Source organism: Elephantulus edwardii, unplaced genomic scaffold (genome assembly GCF_000299155.1).
Source record: "Elephantulus edwardii isolate Elephantulus edwardi_28Jun2011 unplaced genomic scaffold, EleEdw1.0 scaffold00186, whole genome shotgun sequence".
Classification (NCBI taxonomy): Eukaryota; Metazoa; Chordata; class Mammalia; order Macroscelidea; family Macroscelididae; genus Elephantulus; species Elephantulus edwardii.
The window spans coordinates 804619-827656 of record NW_006399936.1 but is presented as its reverse complement, the minus strand read 5'-3'; the positions used below and the strand labels follow the sequence as shown (position 1 = coordinate 827656).

The following is a 23038-nucleotide window of genomic DNA, read 5'->3' as shown; positions in this document are numbered from 1 at the left end:
AGGAAATTAATCACAATGTGGAAGCTATTTGCCATTGCAAAGCGAAAAAACTGTGCTTATTTATGTTCAAGGTCAAGCAGTCAGGTCATCTAAAAAAATAGCAAATGTGAGCCTCAGTTTCTTCATCTGTAAATGAAGACAATAAAGTTTTCTACTTACCTCATAGAGTTGCTTGAAATCAAAAGGGAAAATGTATATAGATGCATTTTATCAAGAAACTAGTACTACAAAATGTCAGTCACTACTGATGCTAACAAATCAAGCTACAGCTTTAACTTCAGTCCTCTGTGTCCTCCTATTTTGAAACACTACCAAAGAAATACTAGTGGAGGCTTTCCTTATGTCCAAAACATTAAGAAATCTCTACACAAAAACCAGGAAACAAAAAAAAAATGTGGTTTTTGGCTATTCGAGATCACAAAAGAAACAAAACCCTGCCATCAAATCAACACAGGACAAAGAATTGCCTCACAGTTGTTTTCAAGGCTGTGAACTGTTCCAGAAGCAGATAGCCACATCTCTCTCCCCAGGAGCAGCTAGCTGGTAGGTTCAAACTGCTGACCTTTTGGTTAGCTGCCAAACTTGAACCACTGCATCACCCAATAATCCTTACAGTACTCTGTAAAGGTCAGTGCATATAAGCAGCAGTCTGTATTTTTTTTAAAAATTAATTTTGTAGCTTCCTTTCCCATCTTAGGCTTTTAAAAGTTCAGTTTTATACCTTTTTTTAAGGAAATCCACTCAAAAGCTTTTAGTATGAAATTTAGTGATTTTTTTAAAAAAATCAAATGCTATCAAAAGTAAAATGTTAAGTGCCATCAAGTCGAGTACGACTCATAGCAACCCTATAAATAAAAGGTCTGAACTCTGTTCTATCCTGTGCCATTCTCATCTTTCCTAATGCACAAGAGCTCACAGCAGCAGTCACTGTATCAATCCACCTGGTCAAAGGTCTTCTTTACCAGCCTTCCTAGCATCATGTCCCTCTCCAAGAACAGCCACTCCTAGTAACATATCCAAAGTGCGTGAGGTGAAGCCTTATCATTCTTGCCTCCAAAGAGCACTCTGTTGTACCCTCTCCAAGACATGTTTGTTCTTTTGGCCTCCATGGATGTTCAGTACTCTTCTCCAGTACCAGAGCTCAAATGTATTAATTCTTCTTGTTATCTTTATTCACTGTCCAGCTCTCAGAATGCATAGCAAGTGATTAGAAAGACCATGGCCTGAATCAGATGGACCATAGTTCTCAAACTGTCATTGCTCAATAATTTGGAGAGTTCCCTAACTGCAGATTTTCCCGGTGCAGTGCATCTCTTGTTATTTCCTGACTGCTGGTACCAGAAGTGTTAATTGTGTATCCAAACAAGATTAAGTTGTTGAGTTTCATGAGGAACATAAAAAGTAAGAGTTGTGAGAAAGATAGGATTGAAATGAAATGTAGATACAATTTTCCTTTGCTTTTCTTGTTTTAAAAGGGAAGAAAATGTTATAAAACTGAACTCTACAAAATTAATTCTTTAAGAAATAGAAAATGAAGAGTGTTTTTGTATACACTGAACTCTCTAAAGTGCTGTAGGGATTAACAAGTAGTTAAAATCCTTTTTACTATCTTGGTCAAAAAGATATTTCTAACTGGCTGAAGAAAAAAAATCTTAGGAAAAGAAACGGAGTGGGTAAGATTGGTTCAAAAGAAGGGTGGATGATAAAGACAGAATTCTCTTATAATCAGGTATCTCTTACACTGAACTACCTCATCTCATGGAGGGGGCTCTTTACCAACATAAATATCAACTTACTACCTCGTTTCTCCTTCACCGCAATAGTTATCAAAGTATGTATCAAGTGACTTAAGTCAGACTACATCCGTTTTGTGTGAAATATCCAAGAAAATAAAATTCATAACTGAATGAACTACTCTAAAACACTAAAGGGTATAGCTTTTAGACAACAGTGAGTAAACAAAATAACACATAGAACCATGTCAAACTGGTGGGGCTTTATGAATTCTATGATGGCGGATAAGGTGTGAACTCTGTCTGAAGCTTTTCTTACATTCAGGGCATTTATAAGGTTTCTCTCCAGTGTGAGTTCTCTGGTGTTTGACGAGGGTCGTGCTCTGGCTGAAGCTTTTCCCACAGACGGAACATCCATAAGGTTTCTCTCCTGTGTGGATCCTCTGATGTTTACAGAGGTCGGAGCGCTGCTTGAAGCTCTTCTCACATACTTCACATTTAAAGGGTCTCTCACCTTTATGTGTTCGCTGATGTCTTACAAGGTTGGAGATATGGCAGGTTTCTCCACATTCTTTACATGTACAGTATTTCTCAACTATGTGAATCCTCTGATGCCGACTTAGGTGTGAGCTTTGTCTGAAGCTTTCTCCACATTTGGGACACGTATAGGGCTTTTCCCCTGTATGAGTCCTCTCGTGTTTAACCAGAGCAGCACTCTGACTGAAGCTTTTCCCACATTCTTGGCATTCGTAAGGTTTCTCACCAGTGTGTATTCGCTGGTGTTTAAAGAGGTCAGAATGCTGTTTGAAGCTCTTCTCACAATCACCACACTTATAAGGTCTTTCTTGATCGGGTTGGCTCTGGGTTCCCAAAAGCCCAGAGCTGTGGGAATCTTCCTCACTGTCACTGTAGTCGTGAGGTATCAGCACTTGACACTGTGCCATATCTAAGCTCTGATCCCCATTATCCCCATGTTCATCACTGTTCATGGGCCTGTCTGCTACCTGAACATGCTGGTGATAAACAAAGTCTGACCCTTTGGCACTATCCTCAAAGTCACTATTTTTAGAATCTTCCTCTTCAGTGGAATCATTCTTCTTGAGAACTGAGAAGCCAGTGAATCCTTGTTCTTCAGGAAAATTCTCTACTTTCAATACAGAGGGGTTTCTGGATTGTTCTTCTTCCTGATCCTTGTGCATATCACTACACTCGAAAAACATGGGAGACTTTTCCGGAGACATTTCCTGTCCCTCTGGCTCTGATTCTTCCAAAATCTCTTTCTTTGGAATCAACTCTTTGTTCTCAGTTCTGCTTTCCAAACCTGAAATAGTAAAATAAAAATTGTAGACATTTCACATATTTTCAAAAGTGCAATCAGCAAGTATAGCAGAAAACAAAACATGTCTAGTACTATTTTTCATTCATCTATACCAGAAGCAAACACACTTAACTAATTTGCCATAATTGCTAACATCTACCAAAGCAAATTCTCTTTATTTCATCTTATGTCTATACCTACAAACCAACTTCTTCTCCCTTGTCCCATATTACTGTTTTAAAAGTCATTATAGTATGAGGGGTACATTCAGAAGGGGATTTTTAAAAAGCTAAAGCATAGGTTTTGCAGTATGATTGTCTAGCTTATCCACGACTTGTAAAAACACCAAAAAAGAAAGGAGGGAGAAGCAAACATTGACAGAACCAATTGTGTCAGAATTCTGATAAAGTATCAAAGGGTCACAAGAACTAAATTAATCCTGAATGGAAAAAAAAGTGATACCTAAATGAAGATAATTGGTTTTCTACTTGCTAGCACCTCATCTCCCTGGCTTGGCACGGCCATTTTAAAGTTGTAGCAGTCCATATTCCCACAGAATGCAGGTAAAGTGGAAACAAAGCAGATTTCATTTGCAAATTTGTACACACGAGTGTGTGTATGTTCTAACCTGTCTGAGAACTATCTGAAGAACTTCTTTGACATTAGTGACAGCTTAGTATCTCTCAGGGCTCACAAAGGGCTGGGGAGCAGTAGGCAAATGCCCAAAAAGTATTCAAACTGCTTAGAGTTAATGAGTGTGATTAAGGCACATGGTATTTCCAACTGCCTCATATGCATGTGAAAGTTGGACAATTTGACTAAGGAAAAGTGAAGAATGATGCCTTTGAATAATTACGTTACTGAAGAATATGGAAAATGCTATGGAGTGAAGCATAAATAAAAACAACAGAACAAGAGAAGAAATTGATGCCTTTGAGTTGTAGTGTTGGAAAAGAGTACTAAATATCCCATGAACTGCCAAAAGAACAAATAGGTCGTGGAGAAAATGTAGCCAGGATGCTCCTTAGAGCCAAGGAGGGTAAAACTTCCTCTCACATTTCAGGCTGCTTGTTAGGGGTGCCCAGACCTCAGAAAAGGTGGAGGGTCAGTGAAAAAGCGGAAGAACTTCAACGACATGAACTGAAAGTGACTGTAATAAGAGGTTCAAGTATAGCAGAGAAGGCAAGGTTCAGGCTGCTTGTTCATGGGCTCATTATGAGTCATAGTTGACTGGTGGCACTTATACAACCTGTCTTGAAAGAAGTGCAGCCAGAATGCTCAGAAGCAACAACGCTAAGACTGTCTCATGCTTTGAGTATCTTATCAATATATGATGCTTGGTAAGGTCATAAAAAAGAGGAAGGCTCTTAACGAGATGGACTGACACAGTACCAACAGCTGTAGGCTCAAGCCCAGTAATGACTGAGGACGGCACAGAACCAGACTGTGTTCAGTTCTGCTGTCACCAACTTAGTGGGAACGAACAAGAGGAAGTCAAGAGAGCATCTCTTTTATAAGACTTCAGGGAAATTGAAAAAGCCACACGTATGTTCAAGGTAAAAGGCATGCTCAGAAATTATCGGAAGAGATCTTATTTATGTTCTCAGCTTGGGCTGATACTGAGGCCGGACTAATGTGGAAGGACAGGCTCAGAACTGAGTCAATTTATAAAGACCAGAAGATGTATTTGTTTTGCTTCCCCCTGAGTATTCAGGGAAATGCCTGTTCAAATGCTACCTGAACACAAGATAAGAAACAGATTTTTTGGTGTTCATATTCATGTAGGAATGCAAGCTTTGCAAACAAATAGGAGAAGTCACTAAACAAATAGCCTATTACAACTTTAACATATTAAAAAGTAAAAGAATATGGTACCTAGAGCTCTCATGTTATAATATTAAAGTAGCCCAATTTTAACAACAAAATCACAACATTCAAGGAAACTAGGAAGGATGCTCCATTCAAAAGAACAAAATAATGTGACTGAAACCATCCTTAGTAGACAAAGCTGGGCTTCACTAGACAAAGACTTTTAAAAACTACAGTATTAAACATGCACAAGGTGCTAAAAAAACCCAAGAAGAACTAAAAGAAATTAAGATAATGGTGCATGAGCCAAAAAAGGGACTATTAACAGATAGAAATTATAATAGGAATCAAACAGAAACATGAAAACACAACCAAACCCCACTGCCTCCGAGTTGATTTTCACTCACACCAACCCTTCACGGCAGAGCAGACTTGGCCCACAGTGTTCTAAGACTATAAAGATGCTAACAGCCATGCCTTTAGCCCATGGAGGGACTGGTGCGTTTGAAGTGCTGATGTTTCAGTTAACAGTTCAATGCATTAACCAGAGCAACACCGGGACTTTGAAATAGAAAAAGCTGAAAATACAGTAACTGAAATGGAAAAAAGTCACTGGAAGGGTTTAGCAGCAGCTCTGTGGTGGAAGAAGAGTGATTTTAGACAACTGAAAGTAGTAAACAAGACTCTAACACACCTATGACACTTTTAAGTTGACCACAGAAAAAGATGGAAGAAATACAAAGTCACTGTACAAAAATGAACTAGTCATTGTTTATCCTCACAGCTGACGCTTCAGTGGGTTTTCTGAGGCTATAAACCATACAGGAGGGGACTGCCTATCTTTCTCATGTGGAGCACCTTGTGGATTTGAATCACTTGCCTCGATGTTGGCAGCACAGCTTCTTACCACTAGGCCACCAGATCTCCTTTTTCAGGAAGTAGGATATGATAAAGACTCAGTAGTATTGAAGGAAGAAGTCCAAGCTGAAGGCATAAGAACACAGCTACTAGACTTGATGAATACTAATTGGAATATTTCAATAAATGGATACAGTGCTAGAAGTGTTGATTCATCTATGCCAAGAAATTTGGAAGACTGCTATCTGGGTTAACCAACTAGTTGTTGCTGTTATGTGCCATCTAGTCGACTGCAACTCATAGTAACCCTATGAATAACAGAGCAACTAGCTAGAAGAGATCTGTATTTGTGGCCCAGGGTCACTAGGAGTCATAAGTGACTCAATGGCACTTAACACAGCCACTGGGGAAACAGTCCCTCAAAAAGAAAAAAAATTTTCATAAGAAAATTAGCATATAATTCAGCACCTTCACCTCCAAGCAGGAACACATATGTATACATCAGTATTTACGGCTGCACTGTTCACCACAGTCCAAAGACAGAAACAACCTAAATGTCTATAAGCAGAAGAGCATGCAATGGACTACTACTTTACCATAACGAGATCTAAAGTCCTCTATAGGCTATATGATGAGCCTTGAAAACATCAAGCTGAGTGAAGTCAGCCAGTCATAAATAGTTAAATATTCTGATTCTCTTTACATGAACTATCCAGTGGTTACCAGGCATACAACAAGGCGGGCGGGGGGGGTATCATTACTTAGGGGACACTGACCTTCACTAAGAAGATCTTATTCAGATCACAAGAGAGACTCTTAGGCCCTTGGCCTGTGTCTGTGAATGTCAGAGTAACTCTGGGATTAGACTTTGGAGCAAGCCCTTCACAAATGTGCCGTTATAAACAAGCAAGTAACAGTACTTACTCGGCAAGATTGTGTGCCCACAATCTTTCTGCACACTCTCCCTGGGGAAGTCTCTCTGAGCTGGGTCCACACGCTCCCAGTCCTCCAAGGTTAAAGACACAGCCACATCTTCAATTGTTACTAGCTCCTGAAACAACACAGCACTACCATTAGTCTTAGAATGAGGCCTGATGCTACAAGTTAAATAAGAGCAAGTAGCAATCTTGGCTGTTCAGTCTTTACCAGGTTTTGTATTAACCAGGAGTTCTGAAGTGATCAAAAACAGGCAGATCTTCATTATACTCACTGCTGTCAAGTTGGTTCTGACTCACAGTGAGCCTCCACTGGGTGTCTGAAGCTGCATATCTAAATGGGAGAAGACTTCCTATCTTCCTTCCACAGAGATGCTGGTGGATCCAGTTTGTTGGAGGGAGCCACTTTCTGGTTAGTAGTGCAACAAGCTATTGACTACACCACTACAGCTCCATTGTTGCTGCTACTATTATGTGACATCCAGTCAGAACTGATCCATAGCTTACAACTCCCTCCGGAACAGCTAGTGGATTTGAACCTCCTGCCTTTAGGTTGGCAGTGCCAACTCCACCAGAGCTCCTTTTGCCATACTAAAAAGCCTTTCCGAGGACACCAATTTGGGGTAGGAACAGAGTATTTGAGTTAATATATAAACACACACACACACATATACCCAGGAAACCCAGAGTTCTGATACTAGTTCTCTGAAATAGTCACCTATTGATTGAACCAGGTACAAATATTTAAAGGTGGTAAATGCATCTCATACAAACATGTAAACATTTCCTTTCTCCTCCCCAGATCGCATCATCTTGCGATGATGTGATCTATTGAGACGGCTTATCGGAATGTAGACTTTTGTGAACTCTTTCAAGAAAGTTAAATCCCCAATTCTTAGAAAAGCAAGGTTCCAACCGAAACTGTTAAGGCAGATGGTTATCTGGGTTCCAGTGATGGGTCACACACTGATGCCCTTGATCAATGAGTAGGAATGGGTCTGTCCTGGTGTCCTAGCGCTGCTATTAACGAAATTACTACAAAGTTGGGGGAGGGGCTTATAACAATTTATCAGTCCTAGAGGCTATAAATTTATTGTTTCACAGTTCTGGAGGATGTTCTTGGAAAGGACACACACAGTTACAAATTAAGCGTAGGCATTCCACATAAAAAACTTAGCTAGGAAACCTCTTACTTGGACATGGACGGAGATAGCTGATCTAGTAGTACAGTTCAGCTGGGATTTTAGGTAATAAAAGACGAAGGATCAAAATCTTCAAAATTCTGTGCCTTCGATCACAGATTCTCAGCTGGGAGTGACATGTCCTCTATGGCACCTTTAAGGGATACTGGTGGTGAAGTTTGTAAGCAGCCGGATTTTTTGATTGGCAGCTCTAGTTTACTGCTGTGCTGCAATCCCGAAGGCATGTGGTTCGAGGCCACCAGCTACTCCATGGGAGAAAGATGGGCAATCTCCTCCCATGCAATTAACTGTCTCTGAAAACCCTCCTGAGGGTTTTCTATAGGTCGGTTCTGACTCCACGGTACACAACAAAAATACTTAACAGAAGATCAACCACAAGTGGATTGAGAAGTTGTGGTACATTCATACAATAGAATAGTAAGCAACAAGCAGGAGCAATGATTTCGTAAATTATTACCTAACTTGGGAGGGACTGGAGAGCATTATGCTGAGTGAACTAACTCAGTCCCACAAGGACAAATACTATGTAAAACCATTATTGTAGAACGAGTACGAGGGTCCAAGAGGGGGGAAGAAAGGGTGGACATAACGGGGTGTGGATGGGTAGGGGACAGGGTTGCACAATTAGAGTTGCACAATTCGATGGGTGGGTGGGGTGAAGGAAATGGGAATGATCTTTTTTGAGAAACAATGCATTCAAACTTTGTAAATAAATCAGAATAAAATTTTTCTTTTAAAAAAGAATCTACGCAGAGCAAAAAAGCAAAAAACCCAACACTTAATCAATCCAACTCGATGACAACGAGCTTTAAAGATTCCCTCCACTGTCAAATAGTAAGTAGAAGGAGGGGGCCGCCAAACTTAAAAAAAAAAAGAATAGGGATCTTCATTTAGAGGAATTATTTGTTCAAGCATTAACCTTAAGGACAGGAATCTACTTCTACAGTAAAAATATCCTGATGGTCTTCTTTCCCAAAAGTCTAGGTAAGACAACAGGTTATTTATTCTTCAGTAGGTAAACTGTCATCCAGTGTGGCCTTTGTCCTGAACGGTCTATACCTCACAGATCATGATTTACTTGTCAGTTTCCCAGGCAAAAGGCATCTTTAGGCACATCCTACAAATAAAGTTCAAAGGAAACGTCAATAAAAGCTCATTTGGAACTCACAGCAGCCAGCACACCTCTATTCTCCGCATTCTCACCACCCTTCTCACCTGTGGGACGTTCTCATCCAGCGCTCTCTGAAAAGCCTGCACCACGGCCGCGGCCTCCTCCCAAGTTTCCGGGGCTCGCTCCCGCACCCAGGCCTGGGTGTCCTCGGGCAGGATGGTCAGGAACTGCTCCAGCACCAGCAGCTCCAGGATCTGCTCCTTGGTGCGCATCTCAGGCCGCAGCCACCGGCGACAAAGTTCCCCGAGGCGGCTCAGCGCCTCCACGGGTCCCGCCACCTCCTGGTAACGAAACTGCCGAAACTGCTGTCGCAAAGTTTCTGGATCCTGATGGTCCTCGGGTGGATAGGGTTCCCCACCTCTGGGAGGGTCATCCTCCACTTTCACTACCAAAAGTCCGTCCTCAGGGGGTGAGGGGGCGAGCCTAGACCTCGCAGCCATCTCCTAAATCTGCTTTCTCCCTGTTCCTCGGGGCCGTTCAGACAGAACTCATCTTCCTTTGGCATGTGCTGACTTTCCAGGAGTTCTGCCTTTAGGTGGGGGGACAGGGGGAGCAAATCCTGCTAAAAGCTAAGTAATTCGTCGGCCCTTTTTAGAAAAAAACCAAAAGAGTGTCCAATCCAAACATAGGCCTCCACCCTCCCTAACCCCTCTAACTGGGCTCCTTTCCGCTATTATTCTGCTTGCGAACAGCTTAGCCCCGTAACCCGGGAGTGGACCATTTAGCCCAGGCCGGAAGTGCGTCACCAATTCCCGATGCTGCCCGCCTCCGGGCATTTAAGGGGCCTCTCTAGGCGTCCTGGAGGAGTGAGATGTGTTTCGGTGGTTTGTCATGCTTGCTTGCCCTGGGGGCGGCGTGTCCCGAGCAGGGTCCTGTACCTCCGAAAAGTAACTGGCTAATTTTACGGTTGGAAAGGGGAAGGGGGAGGAAGTTGTTATTATTTTTAATAAACTGTAGTAAGTTGCATGGCTGGTCCAAAGGCCTTGCACTCTGGCGGTTCAAATCCATCTGGAGCTCTGCGGGAGAAGGAGGGGCTATGCATTCCCATGTGATTTACAGCCTCGAAAACCCAATGACAGGTCAGCTATGCTTCAGTTCGGACTCGTGCCAATGAGTTTGAGGGGTTTTAATTTGGGTTGTTTTTTGGTTTTTTACAGAAGCTATCACTGTTGAACCCAACTGTTGTTATGTACTCTGGAGTCGGAACCAACTCCAAGCTGACCCTCCAGTGGGGTTTTCAGAGGCAGTTAATCACACGGGAAGAGATTGCCCGTCCTTCTTCTAAGTAAGATGTTTAGGTTGAGGTTCAAAACAGCTTTATCTTCCCAATATCAAGCCACTATAGATGTGACTGTAGATGGGGTGAATGTTTTCCAATCCCGATGCTTACGGCTTTGTACTGGTACAGTTTTCGTTCTTTATAATAAATTTTCAGCTATATGGTTTGTTCATTCATCCAAGGAACATATCTGTCTACTCTGCTTTTACTCCCAGAGGAGCTGTATGTGGAATTTATGTGTTGTTGGTAAATGCCACTGTGCTTCTGTCTTCAGTAATTAACTACCCAATATATTGACTGAGCATCCATCGCTGTTAAGTAGGACATGCTCCCTGCCCTTATGGTACTTGTGAGAAATTGGATGGTAGGATAGTAGCTCACTGGTTACCTGGGTGTTAATTTACAGCCTTTGGAAAAACTCCTGGAGGATCAGCTACTAACTCAGGAGCGATGAGTTTAGTTACATTTTTGCTAAGAACTGTACAAAAGCCCAATTAGGCAACTCATACTTCAGGTTTTAGGAATTAAAAGGTCATAATAATCTTATCCGTGTTGCTTGGTTTAAGTAGGCACTAACAGGCAGAGGTAGATTTTTTTTTTCAGGATTGAATTTATTGGAAAGTCTGCTTCTACATAACCAAAGTAAACCCTCCATTTTTAAGATACAAGTTTGTAATTTTAGAAATTTGGAACAATATGTAACTTCCACATGTTTAGATTTCACGTCTCAAAGTGATCTAAATAAAAATCATCCTTTGAAGGCAGGAACTTTGTGGAAGTCTATTTTCTGTATAAGATTGCTGTCATAATCTGGCAGTGAGTGAAGAGACCTTTGCCTATTACTACAGAGGAAGGCTTACATTGTAATATGCCAATTCATAATTTTTTAAAAACCAAACAAAAAAGCCCAGAAGAATGAAAAAATTCATTTCAGAAGAAATAAAAGAAGAATGTGCTTTACATGTCAAGACTTTGACTTGCTGACTTTTGACTGTCATCTGGAATAATCAATAGATAGAAAAGGACATAGTGATTGTTCAAGTGTAGGTTCAGTGTAAAGGAAGGAAACGGTAGCCAAAACAATGGACTCAAACATGCCACAACATCACAAAGATGTATAATTACTTATAAACACAGGTGTGTAGTCGTTAAGGGTCAGAGTCACCTCCAGGGTAAACATTCACCAGGGATTTGGTCTAGATGGGAAACTACCTAGAATGCCTGATTTGAGGCATTCTGAAAGAACATCATACCTTATAATAATCATCCATCTATTGCAGATGCTGGGATTTCTCACATATGTTTCTCTTACATATAATTTCTTTTCGTGACATATAAGAGTAGGAATTCTTGTTCTGCCTCTCTAATGGTTTTGTGCATGTAAAGGACCGTATGAAGACAGAAGATGGTTAAGGAATGGAATCCTCTTGGCTAAAATTAAAACCAAATCAGGTACCATCAAGTCTATTAAAACTCAAATCAACTCTGTAGGGCAAAGTGCAACTGTCCCCTAGGGTTTTCCAAAGCTATACATATTTATAAAGCTGACTGCTAATATTTCTCCTTCTGGTAAGTTCGAACCTTTTAGTTATCATTAATCACTGCACCACCAGAGTTCCTTCCCTTGACTAAGGGTTGTTGTTGTGTATCACTGTCTACTGGAAACAAACTCATTGCTAACCCTCCAGCAGATTTTCAGAGGCAGTAAATCCCATGGGAGAGACAGCCCATTTTTCGCGAAGCAGCTGGTGAAATCGAAATATATGTTTTTAAGTCGGCAGTGCAGCTCCTTACCGCAAGGCCACCAGAGCTTCTTCATTAGTAAAGGGACTGTGTAAAAAGTGAGTGTCTTGTCTGAACGTGTACCTCTGCCAGACTCAGCATCCAGAATGCTCCACATCCCTAGGATCTTTCAAACAGAAGCAACGAGGCCACGCCTCCTTTCCTTGCCTCATTCTGATAGGCCCGCAGTATCAAAGCTACATGAGATAGGCAGCAGGATTGGCTAGCAAGCTTGACCTGCGCGGAGGATTCTGGGAGATGTAGTCCTGGGGGGGGTGTCTCGCGAGTCTGAGGACTAACAATAGTTAAGTGGTAAGATAGGAGGTCAGGAGGTGAGAGTGGTGAAACAGCATGGGGATGGGAAGTTTAAATTTAAAACGAAAATGGTCTGAAAGAGAGGTAACGGTTGCCAGCTTGCACTGAGGTACGGCCCTACTTAGGGGCAACGAGCATTCGGGTGGGCGGGAGGTGCTGGACAGGTGCAAATCTAACGGCCAATCAGACACTAACAACTGTTGCCCCAGCAACACATTCCTAACACCTAAGGCCCCGCCCCATGCCTACATGCTCGAGAAAGGGAAGGAACTGAGCTGTGGAAATGGCTTTGGTTTTCATTTACAATTTTCTTTTCCGCTCTACTGACGTAGAACCTGTGGTTTTGGGGCACCGGGGAGCTGCACCGGAGCAGGAGGTGGCATGTCTCGCACCCCGCTTCCCCGCTGATTGGAGCACGCCCTGCTTTGCGGTAGAGCCTCCTGCACCCTGCGAGACCAAGGCCTCCGGGATTCCTAGAGAGGACTCGGAAGTGTTCTCAGAGGTGGGATTTCTGGCCCAACCCAGGTGGCCTGGGAACGACTGAAGTTGCTTACTTCCGGCGAGGGACTGTTGGGTGTCGGCAGCTTCAGTTTTTTTGTTTCTAAGAACTGTGTCTTCTCGGATTCTGCTACGAGGAGCCTGATAATCCCGGAAAGCTCCTCAGGACTGGGCCTTGTTGTCCGGACGCGGTTTCCAGGGAATCCAGGTCCACATGGGTACTGATAGCCCAGCTGCTTTTGGGGACCAGTGAAGACTGTCTGCTGGACGGTCAGTCTCCTGCGGCTTGAAGGGTAGGGTCAGTGTTGAGCATCATGATGTTTCTGTTCCTTGTCCTGACATAACTCTGACAGAGGGTGGAGAGAAGGAACAGCTGCGTCTGAACTAGTTAGTCTGGTTCTATTATTTATCCGGAATGTAAACGCTCTTCAGCTCATAAAATCCTGGTTGGGTTGGGTCAAAGTCAGACTTGTATATCTCTCCTTTAAAATGTTGGGAAAAATCTATTTGTGGTCATTCGGTGGGTCATGGGTCATTCTGCTTTATGGTCTGGTGAATATAGATGATCACTTTGTCAACTGGCCTTACTAATCGTGATTTTTCAGTCTACCAGGTGCTGATTCACAATATACTTCACCGCTGAAGGTGCTCTTCGGAAGATCTTACACAGCCCGAAACAGACCTGATCTTTCCGTGTTGGCATGATAATGACAGAATCCCGGGAAGTTACAGACTTAGACCCTCCAGCTCAGACTTCGCAGGAGCCTCAAGACCTCCTGATAGTGAAGGTGGAAGAAGACGACTGCACCTGGACGCAGGTGTGCAGTCCACCAGCATTTGAGACTTTTTACCAGCGCTTCAAGCATTTCCAGTACCATGAAGCGGCAGGACCCCGGGAGGCGCTCAGCCAACTCCGGGTGCTCTGCTGTGAGTGGCTGAGGCCGGAGCTGCACACCAAGGAACAGATCCTGGAGCTGCTGGTGCTGGAGCAGTTCTTGACCATCCTGCCCGAAGAGTTCCAGACCTGGGTGCGGGAGCATCACCCTAAAAGTGGGGAAGAGGCGGTGGCTGTGGTAGAAAATATACAGAGACAACTTGAGGAACGCAGCCAACAGGTGAGTGAGTTGAAGAGGAGCTGTGTGAACAGTGATAGGTGGAGCAAAGATGAAATCTTGAACTTTCTAGTCTTTCATTCCTAACCCTTTGTTTCCCTGGGATTAGGTGCCGTTCCACACGGTGCAGTTCCAGCAAAGAGAAGCAATTATCCAGTGTGTTAACCTGGAGGACACAGCCGACAGTTTTATTCCTTTGCATTCAAAATAACCCCATTCAGTTTTTTGGTTTTTTTTTTTACAATATCTTTATTTTCCCCCATTCAGTTTTTAAAATGGCATGATACAAACTTCAGAAAGTACATAAATAAGGTTATGATTAAAAGTTAGTTTCTTTCCCACCTCCTAATGCTCTAGCTTCTGAGTTTTTGCCCTGGCAGCCACTATTACCCAGATACTTGTTTCATATATTTCCTTACAGGGAAATATGATATTTTATATATATATGTATGTATGTGACACAACACGACAGTATAATTATTTAACACTTACTGAACACCTTCTTTAGATGGCTTCTAAATTTTCAGTATAAGAAACCTGTGTTATAGCAACTGACTTTTACATATACGATTAGCTTTAGAATGAATTCTTAGATGTTACATTGGCTCAGAAGCCGTTAATTGTTCATAACTTTGATACTGTCAACAGAACTTTTCCTCCAAAAAGGATATGCCCATTTATATTCCCGCAAGTCCTATATGAGTGGATTTTGGGTGGTTTGGTTTTTTTTTACCCAGCTTGCTAATATATGTTAATAGAGCTTTATTTATTATTGCCAAGATGAAAGCATCCATTTTTGTCCAACTTGAATTTCCATTTCTCTTATGCGTGAATTTTGTTACATTTTAAGAGCTGCGTGTTTACTCTTTTGTGGATAATGTGCTTCATTTCCTTACTCATTAGGAAAGATAAGCACTGTGCCATATGAGTTACAACTGTTAGTTTTTCTAGTTTTTTTTACTTGTTTTTACTTTTAGAGATTATTGTTTTGTGTTTTTTAAATGTTTGTATATTTTATTTAAACGTGTGATCAACTTCAATAATTTTTTATGAGTTCTGAGTTTTGTACCATACTTAGAAAGGCAGGGCTTCTCCATTACGGTGTTTGAAATTTTTTCCTCATCATTCCTTTCCCTTTTTTTTTTTCCTTTTACATGTTTACATGACTGATTCATGTGATACTTATTATGCTGTTTGGAATAATGGCAGTTTTTCCCAGCTATCTGCAGTTGCCCAAGCAGCTTTTTTTTCAGCAGCTTTTATAGTAACAATTCTTTTATGCCTCTCTGATTGTCACCTGCCAAATTTCTACATGTATTTAAATCTATTTCTGAACTTCCTGTTCTATTTTGTTTATCTTACTGTCTGTGTAATTTTTTAAAAATTATTTGAGCTTTGTAAAATATTTTGATATTTAGATGATTCTTTTCCAAAATTTGTTTTCAGTATTTTCTTTATACATTTTAGGACTACTTCATTTCCTCGACCCCCAAAACTGCTCTTGTGGTTGAGATTGTGTGAAATCACATATTCATTTAACCCACTAAACCAAATACACCACCATGGAGTCAGTTGCTCCTAATGGACAGAGTAGCACTGCACTCTGTAGGATTTCTAAGACAGTCAGTTGTTACGGAAGTAGACTGCCTCATCTTTCTCCGATAAAATGAGGATGGATTTAAACCACTAACTTTTTGATTAGAAGCCTACAGCTTTAGCTACTGTGCCAACCGGTTGTTGCAGTTGTTGTGTGCTGTCAAGTAGGGACTGACCCTTCCACAGCTGACATTCCATGGTGGATTGATTTTCCCAGGCAGTAGTAAGTTGTGTGAGAGGAGATTGCCCACCTTTCTCCTGTGAGCAACTGGTGGACTTGAACTGCATTCCTTTGCATTGGCAGCGCCACTCCTTACCACTAAGCTACCAGAGCTCCCTATGCCAACAGACTTTTTATATGTTAGCTTAAGGAAAATGGATATTTTTATGTTGTTGCACCTTCTTGTCTGTTTTCATTGTAAGCCTTTGTATTTGCTCAAGTCTTTTGCTATATGTCCCTATGAAACAACTTAAAACCACCCAGTCTACTACCATGAAGTTGGTCCAGGATCATAACGACCCATCATTGGGGTTCCAAGGTTGTGAAAAGGGAAAGACTCTGCCTGAGTGTCTCCCGTGGAGCTTCTGCTGCGTTGGAACCACCAGTGTGATGGACATAAAGCCTTGCAATCTGTTTCCCGTGTGATTTGACAATTCTGTTTCAATGTAGGATCGGATTACCTGCCAGCATGCCTACTGTGGCCAAAATTGTACTTTCTAGAATAAGCAGATTGGCAACGTACTTATGTCTACTGTAGAGTTTAGCAAAAGCCAAGAAGAGAGAGACCGAGAACTCTTAACTGTCTGAACATTACCTAATTTAGGTGTTGATGTGACTTGAGCCTGGTCAGCTCCTTGGCCGTAGGTGTAACTTTGTGAGTCCCATAACTACCCTTCCAAACTTGCTTCCTTCCTCTCTGCCCATCCCACCAGACTTTAGCCAAACCGCCCTCCTGACGATTCTTTGACTGCCTCACACTTTTTGCTTGTGGATCTTCACTTGCGTTATCCTCTCTGCCTGTGGGTAAGGTGTCAGGAGGTTTGAGCTTACCAGCTTCTCTGCTAAAGAAAGATGTGACAGTTTGCTTCCGTAAAGACGTGGAAACCTTATGAGGCAGTTTTACTCTGTCTTACTGGGTTGCTGTGAGTCAGAATTAACTGATGGTAGGGAGTTTATTGTGTTTTTATTTTTGTTTTAACCACCTAATGCAACCACTCAGACACAGGTAGTTCAAGTTCATCAGCTGCACCAAAGGAGAAAGACGGGAGAGTCTCCTTTGCGATTTACAGCCTCTGGAGGGTCAGCTGTGAAGTGGTCTTGACAGTAATGAGGTTGAGTGCGGTTGAATCTGTGGTGAAGGCGTTCTGGTGTACAGTGTGTTGTGCTGCTAAGTGAAAAGGTCGGCAGTTGATTCCACCAGCTGCTCCTCATGGAGGGTCTGGGAGTCAGAACAGACTCCATGGCAATCGGTTCTAATTTACAGTGGAGGAGCCCTGATGGCCCACTGGACAAGTTACTGGGGTGCTAACCTAAAAGTCATCAGTTCAAATCTGTCAATGACTCTATGGGAGAAAGACAGTCTCTCCTCCCATAAAGATTTACAACGGTGGAAACTTGCTATGTGTTAAACTTGACTCAGTGAAAGTTCTACTGTGTAGTAGGTAAGTTCACATGTTGTTCAGTAATCTTTCCAACATATGATACAGTTTGTAATTTTGTATTTTATTTGTATGCTGGTGTATTGAATGGAAGTGTTTTCCAGCAAGATTTAAAGCAGGTCCATTAAACCACTGTATAATCAGTACCAGACTCTTTGTATTTGGCAAAAGGATGCCATAAGAATAACACAGAGGCAGCTGGATTCCTTCGAAGCCTTCCCTTTAACCTGGGGTGATTTCTTGCGGTTGTGCTTAGTAGATTGTTGCATGTCCTGAAGTGCTGCCCCAGAAGACAGTGCCCGCTGGAACGGTGCAGGAAGCCCTCAGTGAGCAGCGCCTGCCCACGGACAGCCAGCCTAAAGAGGAGCCCCAGCAAGTTCATCCTCCGCAGGAAAATGGTGAGTGTCTCCCTGCTATGTGGTCAGAGGCATCTGTGAAAGAGAGACTGCAATCGCTTCTCGACCTTTTGGCTGAGATCGAGTGAAAGAGAGACTGCAGGCTGCACAGCCTGTCTGCAGTCGGCAGAGTGTGGAGATTGAGAAGGGTGTCAAATCACTGGTGTTAGGAAAGAGATCAGTTAATAGAACAACTAGAAAGCGTGTGGCAACTTTGTTGAAAGACCTAGAAAAATCTTGAGGAAATATAACACTTATTTTGCAGCATTCTCTTAACTCTGCCTCACATGTTTTGTCTTAACACTTATGTTAAACAGGTTAAAAGCCTTCTCTTAATTCCTACTTGTATTCACATCTGGCTGGTCAGTTTCTTGCCTTTAAATCTTCCTTGTGCAGTGCTGCACAGTGACCTTTAGAGCATTTACTTTTTGTCTTCTTTCTCTTAAACATTTATTAATCTGTATTAGATACATCAAAGAAGAAAGATGAGTAGCATACGGATTGCGATGTATGTCCACAAGTTCAAAATCCCTACTCAGAAATCTTTGGTGTCAAATATATTTTAGCACTTAGAGTTCTTCAGATACAGTACGGTTTGCTGATCTTAGCATTCAGTTGTTCACCTATGGTAAGATTTGCTCAAGTTTGCTCAGTGATTAGGGTTATATTTCGCAAACATTAATTTTTCTCTAGTGAAAATATTTACAGTAAATGGATTAAGACTTTAAATAGCTTCATATCTGTTTGCTGTCATATTATGTCAGTGCCAAACTTGGGGGGCCAGGGATGTGAAATTTTTGGTGTTTGGAGCATTTGCATTTCCAAGTGCAAGATTCTGGACCTGTTTCCCCTTTGGGCTCAGACTTCCTGGAGACGCCATTTGTGGCCATGCCTGTCTCTTGTGCACTCCATCCTAGACTTTCCTATATTTCCTTCCCTGTAATAATAATAATAACAGCAGCATGACAGCTAGTTACAAGCATTTCCTATGTGTCAAGAGCGGTTCCGGCCCTTTTCCTGTATAAACTCCTTTACTCCTCAGTGCATCAGGGAGCATAGTGTTGAATGGGACTCATGGTCATCCATCCTCTCTACAACTGAACAAATCACTTTCTGGTTTTGTACTGTTTTCACAATCATTGCTTTGTGAGCCCATTACTGCAGCCACTGTGATCAGTTCATCTCTACGAAGGTCTTCACTCACTCTCTACCAACCCTGTGTCTTCAGGCGCTGGTCCCTCCTCATAACATGTCCAAAGTATGTGAAATGACGTCTCAGGATCATCCATCCTCCTCTCTAAGTAGCGGACTTTCACTGTGCTTCCTCCAAGACAGATTTGTTCGTATTTCTGACACTCTGTGGTATATTCCTTATTCCTCACCAACATCTTAACACAAAGGCATTACTTCTTCTGTCTTCCTTATTCATTATTTTTCACATTTGTATGAAGTGATCAAACCCACCGTGGCTTAGATAAGACACGTCTTAATCCTCAAGCAACATCTTCACCTATTAACATTTCAAAGATGCTTTTTGCAACAAATTTGCCCGACAGTTCTTGAATGCAGCTTCCATGAATTTAATTGTGGGTCCGAGTAAAATCTTGGACAACTTCAGTCTTTTCTCCATTTTATCATGTTCTTGCTTTTTGGTCCAGTTGTAATGATATTTGCATTTCTCTGTTGAGGTGTAGACCACACTGAAGGCTGTAGACTTTGCTTTTCATCAGCAAGTGCTTCAAGTCATCTTCACTTTTAGCCAGCAGAGTTGTGTCATATGCATATTGCAAGTTGTTATTGTTCCCCAATCCTCATACTGTGTTTTGCTTCATAGGAATCTTTCAAAGTTAAGGTATACCTGGACAGTGATATCTGAATAAACCATCTCTTAGAAACAAGACAAGCAGAGGTGACATCACAGGGTCTGATGGTCATTAGCTTCTAAACCTCCAGGGACTTTCTGTTCTTTCTGTCTGGAGATGATCCTTGTCTTCCTTCCCTCCCATCTCTGTTTCCTAGAGTCACCGCCTCCAGACTCAGACTTCCCTGACACCTTGTTCTGTCCTAGTCCTCTCTGCTGTGTAGATGTTCCTGTTGAAACTTGATGATCTTCAATTATTATACTCTTTGCACTGTGCTGTAAGTAAATAGAGTGGACACGACGGCCTCCTCTTGCAATAGGAAGATACTGCAGGACAGAACTGCCTATTCCTGTATCACACAGAGTAGAATAGTAAATATTTTTTGACTGGCTATAAACTAACCTTTGTAATTCCATGAAGGGAGGGAATGTGGACTAAGGCATTGTTACTGGGCTTGAGCATCTCGGAGATCTTGAGGATGGCACAGGATAGGGCAAGGTTCAGATCTTTCTGCTCATAGGATAGCTCTGAGCTTTAGTCGACTCGATGGATTCTGACAACAGCAACAACAAAGTGTAGAGGGGCAGCAGTGGTTTGCTGGTAGAATTCTCATCCACCAGGCAGGAGACCTAATTTGATTCCCAGCCTGTCTGCTTCAAGTGAAGCCATGACTTAAGTCAGCTGTATGTTAAAGGTTTTAGCAGAACTTTTCAACTAGGAATTAAAGTATGTCCACTTCTGAAAAATCAGCCAGTTTAAATCCTATGGTTTACAATTGACTGCTGTGCATGAGATCTTAGAGTCCTACCCAAAAGCAGCCAACAATAACAGCAATCAACATATGACAGGGTTGGCATCAGGTGAAAGCTTGTTAGAAAAGCAAGCTATCAGGCCCCAGCCCAAACCTACTTAAGTAGACTGCATTGTAACATGATCCCTGAAGATTTTCTTGCATATTCAAGCCAAAGGAATTGGCCTGTAGGGAGGATGGGGCTTGCTTGTTCTTTGAGAAGAAAAAGTTTTATCTTGGCAGAGCAAGAGGAATTGCATATTCTAAGTTTTAGCCCAACCAAAGGAGGAAGTATGGCTGGTTTTGAGTTTTGGTTTGTATTTTTTTTTAAGGGGCCAGATTATAGCAGGTCTTCAGAGGCAAGCAGAAGAACTCGTCTTTGGAAGGAGCTCTGGTGGCCTAGCGGCAAGAAACTGCCCTACAATCCAAAAGTGCGCAGTTCAAATCCACCAGATGCTCTGCTGGAGAAGGATGAACAGTTGCCTCCTGTGCTGGTCGGATCCGATTCGATGGCACACAACAAGAGAAAAAAAAGAATTAGTCTTTGATGTATTAAGAGACCACTGTGGCAAATGAGGAGCACGAGGACAATATGAACTTGGCAAAGACACTCCTACTTAAAACATCTTTTTCTCCTCCTTCAGCTCTTCCTATTCTCCAGGCTCCTTCCCTTTCCTTGAAGGACAGCCTTAGAGACAAGGAGCTGACACCCTCACTTCTCTCAGCTGGGTCCCAGGTGAGCTGGCGTTTCCTTTGCCTTCATTGGGATCCATATCTGTTTTCTGATGATAACCTACCTTACTCCTAAATCTTTATCAGAACTTATCACTTTCCTTACCTGGAGAGCAGGCCCAGCAGGAGTTTGCACATATTTCCGTTTTTTCCTACCTACTTGTTATTTCTCTGTCTTCTTTTAGAATAATCCTTCCTCTATTTTTATTTGGATTTGTCCCACCCCTTGATGCTCCCAGTTTTTCCTCTTTCTGCAAATGGAAGCTTAGGGAATGAACATTTAGCGATCATCTCGTGTTTCAGAAGTTGGTGACAATTCAAGATGTGGCTGATATGACTGTTTCCTTGATCTTGGAGGAATGGGAACATGTGGACCAGTCCCAGAAGAACCTTTATAGGAATGACAAGAAGGAGAATTGTGAGAGCATTACTTCCATTGGTAAGAATTCTTTCATTTGCATGAGTTAGGACATCTAATTTTTGTTCCCCTATAAAGAATGTTTCCAGCATATCACTTAAAAGCATGTATCTTTTCATTGCTATGACTGATTATTTTTTTCCCCTGTGAGTCAGTCAACTTTTGCTTTTCATATTCTTCATCCTGCCTATTTCCCTCATAAACAGGATGATTGTGATTGAAGGTGGTAGTACCTGAGGGATATAGTATTTGCACTTTAGCAAATGCTGTCTTTTTACTACTTAAAAGTAAAAGACCTTAAAACTAACATCTTTTTTGTCATTTTATTTTTAACCCATTTTTTTTATTGTAGTCCTGATAAATTAGACCATTTTTATCAAGTAATTCTGATTTATGAAAACATCGTGACTTTACGGAATATTTGTTATAATAGTTATTAGAATTCTCAATGGTCTCAACTGAATGTGTTCTAGAAAAATAATCACTTTCATCACCATGATAAGATCACAAATTACCATTGTGCTGTTCGTTTTAACGTCTACATTTCACATGTCATATTGATCCTTGAATTTTGTGGGGCAACCAAAGTTTTAAATCCATTTTTATTTTGTAATTCTGGAAAATCTTTGATTTTGCTTCTTAGAACAACTGAAAAGTTCTCAACACTCTAGGAAACATTTTGAAGCTTACCACTTATACCTTCTGTTGAATTCTTTTAAAAGCACCTTGATACTTACCTGGCAGAGGAAATACCATGATCAAAAAGGTATTTTTCTCAGGGTGAAGCTCATCATTGCATTCCAGCTGTGGTGACGCCTGTGATTTCCCCACATGTGGGAAACATAATTTGTGGTAGTGGGGGACTGTGTGCACACTTAAAGACTTTAGAGGAAAGAACACATACAAAAGCAAATATGTTTTGAAAAGCATTATGCCAGCTTCCATATCCGAGTGGATTCGTTCACTCATTGTCTTTTATTTAAAAGATGTCATACTGACTCTTAGTCTTTAAATATTTTCTTAGCTATTGATATTTCTTTGTTTTTCCTTTTCTTTATTTGTACCTGCTCTTTGCTCACTTAGTAAGAGGTCTTTTATCTCAAGACAGTACTTAATGTAGTGATATAAGCATTGTCATCTAATTTCTTGTCTTGTGTTTAAATGAATTGCAGATAGTTATCATTTAATTTGAGTCTACTAGTATTACTTTCTTGGAAGGAGGAGTGGCATCCACTTCCATAATAGCTTGCCTCTGGAAACCCTGTGAACCTGGATAGAGGATGAAAGGCACCCAAGCGTCGAGGACTCTCCTTCATAGGGTGGCTATGAGTCACCTGTGACTTGACGGCACTTAACAACAACAGTATTACTTTTGCATTTTCAGTTGTACGTTTCATAGTTGGAACTTCTTGGTACAGTTGTTTTTGTGGGGTTTTTTTGGTGCAGTTATTTATTCTGCCATTCTTCAGTTTCAAATGCATACTTTCCATCCCATTACAAGATCTTTAGAATGTCAGTGTACTTTTCTATATTAAGAACATGACCAGTGGTTACATCTTCCTTACCACCGCTGC

General features: G+C 41.6%; 2 protein-coding genes across 2 annotated transcripts in view; one reads left to right on the top strand and one right to left on the bottom strand.

Annotated features, from left to right (window-relative positions):
- Positions 1-1981: 1981 nt before the first annotated feature.
- On the bottom strand, positions 1982-9466 carry ZNF394 (zinc finger protein 394). Its single transcript, XM_006896592.1, has 3 exons — positions 9071-9466; positions 6643-6769; positions 1982-3054 (listed from the first exon to the last, which is right to left on the bottom strand). Exons 1-3 carry the CDS (start codon positions 9464-9466, stop codon positions 1982-1984), a joined length of 1596 nt encoding a protein of 531 aa, XP_006896654.1.
- Positions 9467-13601: 4135 nt separating this feature from the next.
- Positions 13602-23038, top strand: part of ZKSCAN5 (zinc finger with KRAB and SCAN domains 5) — an 18575-nt gene continuing 9138 nt past the window's right edge. Inside the window, 4 exon segments of the mRNA XM_006903767.1 lie at positions 13602-14015; positions 17527-17665; positions 20959-21050; positions 21350-21485. Of these exon segments, the coding sequence (XP_006903829.1) occupies positions 13602-14015; positions 17527-17665; positions 20959-21050; positions 21350-21485 (781 nt within the window).

Bases quoted from the DNA above. Each gene is read 5' to 3' on its own strand.
- ZNF394 (XM_006896592.1), bottom strand. From the start codon at position 9,466: ATGGCTGCGAGGTCTAGGCTCGCCCCCTCACCCCCTGAGGACGGACTT. The intron at 6,770-9,070 runs GTGAGAAGGGTG...GTGTTGTTTCAG, and splicing joins TGGATGAGAACGTCCCACAG to GAGCTAGTAACAATTGAAGA. The intron at 3,055-6,642 runs GTAAGTACTGTT...TTACTATTTCAG, and splicing joins TGGGCACACAATCTTGCCGA to GTTTGGAAAGCAGAACTGAG.